Raw genomic sequence first — 5788 nt, forward strand, 5'->3', positions numbered from 1 at the left:
TATCGAATCATCTTTCGTGATAAGTAGGAGATAATTTTCATAGCTAGTCAAATTGTGATATGAATATCAAACTGTGTGATTTTGAGTCAAACTCGACGACCCATGTTTCATGAGTAGTGATTCAACATGAATCCATCTCTCATGAGAATAAATGGAACACTTAGCACTCATTGAATCTTTCATGATGCTTTCTCAACGAGAGGGGTCCATAAATTCCACATCTATTCCAAAAGTAGAATCGTATTTTTCTACATATATCGAAGCTACTCATCAATCAATCCACGTCTTTCACCATTTCTTCTCCGATTGACGATGTGCTTTTCATCAATTCTTATCTTCGTTCCCAAGTTTCTCTCTTTTCTATATTCTTCCCTCAAAAACCTAAAATAATAGTCAAAAGCAGATAAAAGGTAGGATCATCTTCACATGGCCCTGCTGTCTTCCACCTCTCACATGATTCTACTCTTCTTTCCACGCGGTTTCCTACCACCGCCTTTCATTTCTGGTCTCCTTCGCTCATTCCCATGATCTAGTTTCCCTCTGCGGTTCCAGCTGTTGCAACCCTAAACCTAGTTTCGTTTCATGACAGACTTAATTTTGACAATAACTCTGCCCTTTCTTCATCCGTTTTCACTGTTAACTATAGCCTCCATGGCCTCCACTTGTGCCAGCGGAAGCTAAGGAAAGAGTGAGGATATGGAGTTGGACGCTTTTGATTAACTTGCACGGCAATGTCTATACAGCCACGAAAATGCACTTCCATACGAAGGAGAGGACTTAGTTGATTTTTTTAAAAGTTAGAAAAAACAATATGAAGAAAGTGCATTTTCGTGGCTGATTAGGCACGGGCTAACTTGCACCACCTGCATCTCCTCCTGCCTCAAAACCAATGAAAAGACAATATTCTTTAAGTAGGTACCTCCTCAAAGAAACTATTGCCCTGCTGATGCAACGTATGCCACGTAATTTACACGTGAGCATTCTAGACGATTCGCCGTTGTTTGTGTGGTGAGTAATCGACCCCAAAATTTGGGTGCAGCTTAGCTGAACGTTCCTAACACAAATTCGTTGTAAAACAGCATCCCTGATCGTAATTTCCATTCTTATCGCAAACAACATTTGACGGATCTGCACGCCACGAGGCAGACAACGACGGGTCCTTTGTGGCTATAAAATCCTGTGATGCAATGCGTCCGTTGCCGGTTCGGATCATTCAGACGCAGTAAGTACTGGCTTCCTGGTTCTGATCTCTGCTTAATTAGTGTCAGGGTTTCAAAGATTTAGACATTATTGTTCAGTGACTCTGATTATTAGGGTTTCCAGGGTTTGAATTCATTGCTTTGCTACTCTGCTGATTTATTGATGATGTCAGATTCTTAGCGATTTTGATCCTCTGTTTCTGAATTGTTTTCATCAATATTTTGAATCCTACATAAAATTGTATAAGTTTTCCATCAATATTTTAGATCCGAGATCAAATTGTGTGAGCTGTCGCATCAATATTTTGAATCCGACATCAAATTTGTGTGGGCTTTTGCATCAATATGTTGGATCTCTCATCAGAAATAACTGGGAGCTAAAATTGCAAGATCTGATTTATTTGCGGCCTGCAGGGTATCTGTAGGTAGCCTGGCGTGGAACGCTGCAAGATGTGCTTAACGGCACCGGACCAGTCGGCCTGTTCATGACAGACTTGATTTTAACAATAACTCTGCTCTTTCTTCATCCCCTTTTACTGCTAACTATAACCTCCATGGCCTCTACTTGTGCCAGCGGAAGCAAAGGAAAGAGTGAGGATATGGAGTTGGACGCTTTTGATGAACTTGCACCACCTGCATCTCCTCCTGCCTCAAAACCAATGAGAAGACATAATTCCTACCATGTTTTCATCAATCATCGTGGAGAAGACGTCAAATCCACCGTAGCTACCATTCTCTATAACATGCTCACTCGATGTCATCTCTCCATGTTTTTGGATCAAACAGAGTTTGAAAATGGCGATTTCTTCCCCCAAACATTGCAAGCAGCAATGAGCAGCGCTTTCGTCCATATTGCTATTTTCTCTGAAAGGTATGCAGAATCACCCTGGTGTTTGGCAGAACTATCGTTTATGGTCAAATCTGGCTCACCCATTATTCCCATTTTCTACCATGTAGATCCTACTGATCTCAGACATGTACACCAAGGGAAGGGAAGAATAGGTATCTGGGAAAACTAAATGAGTGGAAGAAGGCACTCTACAAGGCCTCATTTTACAAGGGCGAAGTCATAAGAAATAAAGAGTAAGTACTATCCCACACAGTCGTTCTCCCTATTGTAACAAATATGTTTTTTTAAAAAGTGTGTGTGCATCTTTAACTTTGGCATGTCATAATAAGTTGTTTGCAGTGTTTCGATTTTTTAATATTTTTACTTGTTCAGCGACGAGGATAGGCAGCTGAAGGATATTGTGAGTACTGTCTTGAAAATAGTTGAAAGAGAGTCATTATGGGTTGGAGATTATCCAGGGCGCATCAACAACACAGGGAACAACTCAGGGATCATCAACAGTGGGGACGGCAATGTGCAAGCCGTAGGGAAAATTAACTATGGGTCTAGCAGTTGGACCATAGGTGGGAAGAAGTGAAGTGAAAGGCTGGTGTAACTTTAATATGAAGACTATCATAACCCATTTTTTTGCCTCCCAAATAAAATGGATATGGTTGTGCCACATATGTTGGAAATTAACATTGAGTGCCTGCAGCTTGTCCTTGAGCCCCACACCTATATACCCTGTCAGTTTGTTTCCAGTAGGCATCAATGGATGACAGACATTTATTTTGGTAGGTGTTTTTGAAATTTGAACATTGAGAGAGGAAATGGAATATGACAAAATGAATGTTTCTACATTCATTTTAGTGTGTGTTCAGTGATATTCAGCAATCAGAAGTTTAGCAAAGCACGGTAGAGCAGAGAAGGAAGAAGGAAAGAAGTTTGTGCCTGCAGATGCATGTGTTTCTTCCTCTGTTCATTCTGTAAGTTCGTTATTGTTGGATTTGTCCTGTTGAAGCAGTGATTGCTCCGGGCACCATTGTATGTAGCCATTAGAGCTATAAGTTTAAAGTTTTGACGTATTGAAATTGTTCAAGTTTTAAGGTTATTTTAGGGGTTTCTGATTGAAGCCGAATGCTCCCAGATTTTGTAATATTTTTAATCAAAGTTGAATAGAAAGCAAGCAGGCATACTTGAATCCATTGTTCTTCTTCTATTCATTGCATTTGAGAAGTTTGTTTAGAAGTTTCAAGCGATGGCTCTCTGGTTTTAATGGTGGAAACATTCACATTGAAATTTCTCTAAGTTATAATCTTTTAGTTTGAGCCAAGCTCACTTGGAATCCATTGTTGCTGAGCGTTGCCCTTTGTGTGCCAAGCTTACTCAACTTCTTCTTGTGCCGAGCTAACTCGGCACCTACTACCTATTACTCGGCACCTTCATGTGCCGAGAAAACTACCACTCAGCTCCTTAAGGTGCTAAGCAAACTGGCACTTGGCAATAGTTAGTGCCAAGCGAAGCTTTTTTTTTTTTAAGGTGTGATTTATTTCTCACGTGGAATTAGAGCTTTGAGGCCCCACATCCAAAGTGAGCTAGGGCAATTTTTCTAGGATATTTGACATGGCAAGAAATGTAGGAAAGATATGGCAGTAGCCACGACCCTTCAATGGAAAAAATTATGATACATGGGCAAAGAAGATGAAGACCATAATGGTTGCAAATGATTTATGGAAGTTTGTGATTAATGGGTTCAATGATATAACATACCCAACTCAGTATTATGCTCTCACAAATGCACAAAAGACTCAACTGAAAGAGTCAAAGAGAAAGGATGCTAAGGTATTAAGTTTGATAAAGGTAGCTATGACAGAGATAGTTTTTCCAAAGATTACAGTAGCAAATTATACAAAAGAAGCTTGGGATATCCTTGAGACAAACTTCAAGGGGACTAATAAAGTCCATATTGTAAAGCTACAAAATATAAGGAGAGAGTTTGAGAACCTTCAGATGAAGGAAAATGAATCAATTGCAGATTTCAGTTTAAGGACCTCCAATGTGATTAATCAACTAAAATCAAATGGAGAAGACTATCAAGAGCAAAGGATAGTGAAAAAGATATTGAGGAGTTTACCTCATAAATATGACAACTTGGTTATGACCATAGAAGAGGCAAAAGACCTCACTATTTTGACAATGGATGAGTTGATAGGTATTCTTCAAACCCATGAGCATAGGATCAATAGAAATACATTCTCTTCTTCCCAAGAGCAAGCATTCAAGGCTCAATCAAATCCAAGAGGAAGATGGAGAGGAAGAAATGGCTCAGGCAAAAACTCTAGAGGTAGAGGCCAAGGTAGTGGAGGACAAAGAAATGCTGTAGCAGAAATCTCAGCAAGAGTAGATGGAGCAAGTAGCTCACAAAATACTTCAAGAGGAGGTAAGAAAAACTACAACTCAAATAGGAGTAATGTAGAATGCTACTACTGTCATAAGTATGGGCATTATGCAAGTGAATGATCGAAGAAGAAAAATGATCAGTCAGAACAAGCAAATGTGGCTGATGTGAACATGGGAAGTGGAAACAATGCCATTGCCTTCATCATGTGTAATACTGGTGAAGAAGGATGCCCTGAGGTTTGGTACCTCGATAATAGATATAGCAACCACATGAGTTGTAATGAAACTTTTTTTTCATTCATTGAAAAGAGTTTCAAATCTGAGATTAAAATGGGTAACAATGGAACCCTACTAGTAGTGGGAAAATGATCTATTATGGTTTGCACCAAGAAAGGTGAAAATAAGGAAATACAAAATGTTTATTTTTCCCCTAGTATGAAGCATAATTTGATGAGCATTGGTCAGCTCATTCAAAATGGATACAAAGTGCTAATGGAGAATGACAAGTGTGTCATTCATGAAAAGGATGGAAGCAATAACTTACTTGTAGTAGTTCAAAGGACAAAGAAAAGAATGTTTCCCTTGAGGATAGAGACATGTTTCTCATCTTAAGTTTGTGCTACACCTCCCACACAATCAACTCTAAGGAGTGTGATTGAAGGCCCCTCATGGCTATGGCACCTCAGGTATGGTCATCTAGGCTATGATGGTTTAAATTTGTTGTCAAATAAAAGAATGGTAGAAGGTTTTCCACGTATAGGAAATTCATGTGACAAGTGTGAGGCTTGTATTTTGGGTAAGCAACATAGGCTTCCCTTTAATTCTAAAAATTCTAGGAGGGCTAGATATCTATTAGAGTTAGTGCATACTGACCTAGTCGGTCCTATGCAAGTTACTTCCACTGGGGGGAGTACTTATTTCATGACATTTATTGATGATTTCAGTCATAGGACATGGGTTTATTTTTTTAAAATCTAAATCTGAAGCATTTGATAAGTTTCTTGAGTTCAAATCTCAGGTTGAAAGAGAATGTGGACACTATATCAAAGTCCTAAGATCAGATAGAGGAGGGGAGTATACCTCCAATTCTTTTGTAATTTTTTGTAGGAAACATGGTATAAAGAATGAGCTCATAGCTAGCTATACAACATAGTAGAATGGAGCGGCTGAAAGAAAGAACATGACCATTGTTGAAATAACAAGGAGCATGATGAAAGAGAAAGGTTTTCCAATTGAATTTTGAGGAGAGGCTATGACAATAGTAGTTTACCTAATTAATAGTTGTCCTACAAAGGTAGTCCATGATAGAATTCCAATGGAAGCATGGTCATGAGGAAGATAGATAGTTGAACACCTAAGG

General features: G+C 39.1%; 1 protein-coding gene across 2 annotated transcripts; it reads left to right on the plus strand.

Moving 5' to 3' along the window:
- The first annotated feature begins 477 nt into the window (after positions 1 to 477).
- LOC149541817 (uncharacterized) lies at positions 478 to 3233 on the plus strand. Of its 2 annotated transcripts, XR_016355372.1 has the most exons (5): positions 994 to 1008; positions 1080 to 1222; positions 1614 to 2070; positions 2157 to 2282; positions 2422 to 3233. XR_016355372.1 is itself a non-coding variant. In XM_089796883.1 (4 exons), the coding sequence occupies exons 2-3, from the start codon at positions 1685 to 1687 to the stop codon at positions 2164 to 2166; spliced, it is 396 nt and encodes a 131-aa protein (XP_089653009.1). In that variant the 5' UTR covers positions 478 to 1222; positions 1614 to 1684; the 3' UTR covers positions 2167 to 2282; positions 2422 to 3233. The 2 variants fall into 2 exon arrangements, 1 of the variants encoding a protein (XP_089653009.1); XM_089796883.1 differs by having other exon boundaries at positions 478 to 1222.
- The last annotated feature ends 2555 nt before the right edge of the window (positions 3234 to 5788 follow it).

Source organism: Cupressus sempervirens, chromosome 8 (genome assembly GCF_028749045.1).
Source record: "Cupressus sempervirens isolate cs-2001-9-10 chromosome 8, ASM2874904v1, whole genome shotgun sequence".
In the NCBI taxonomy this organism is placed as follows: domain Eukaryota; kingdom Viridiplantae; phylum Streptophyta; class Pinopsida; order Cupressales; family Cupressaceae; genus Cupressus; species Cupressus sempervirens.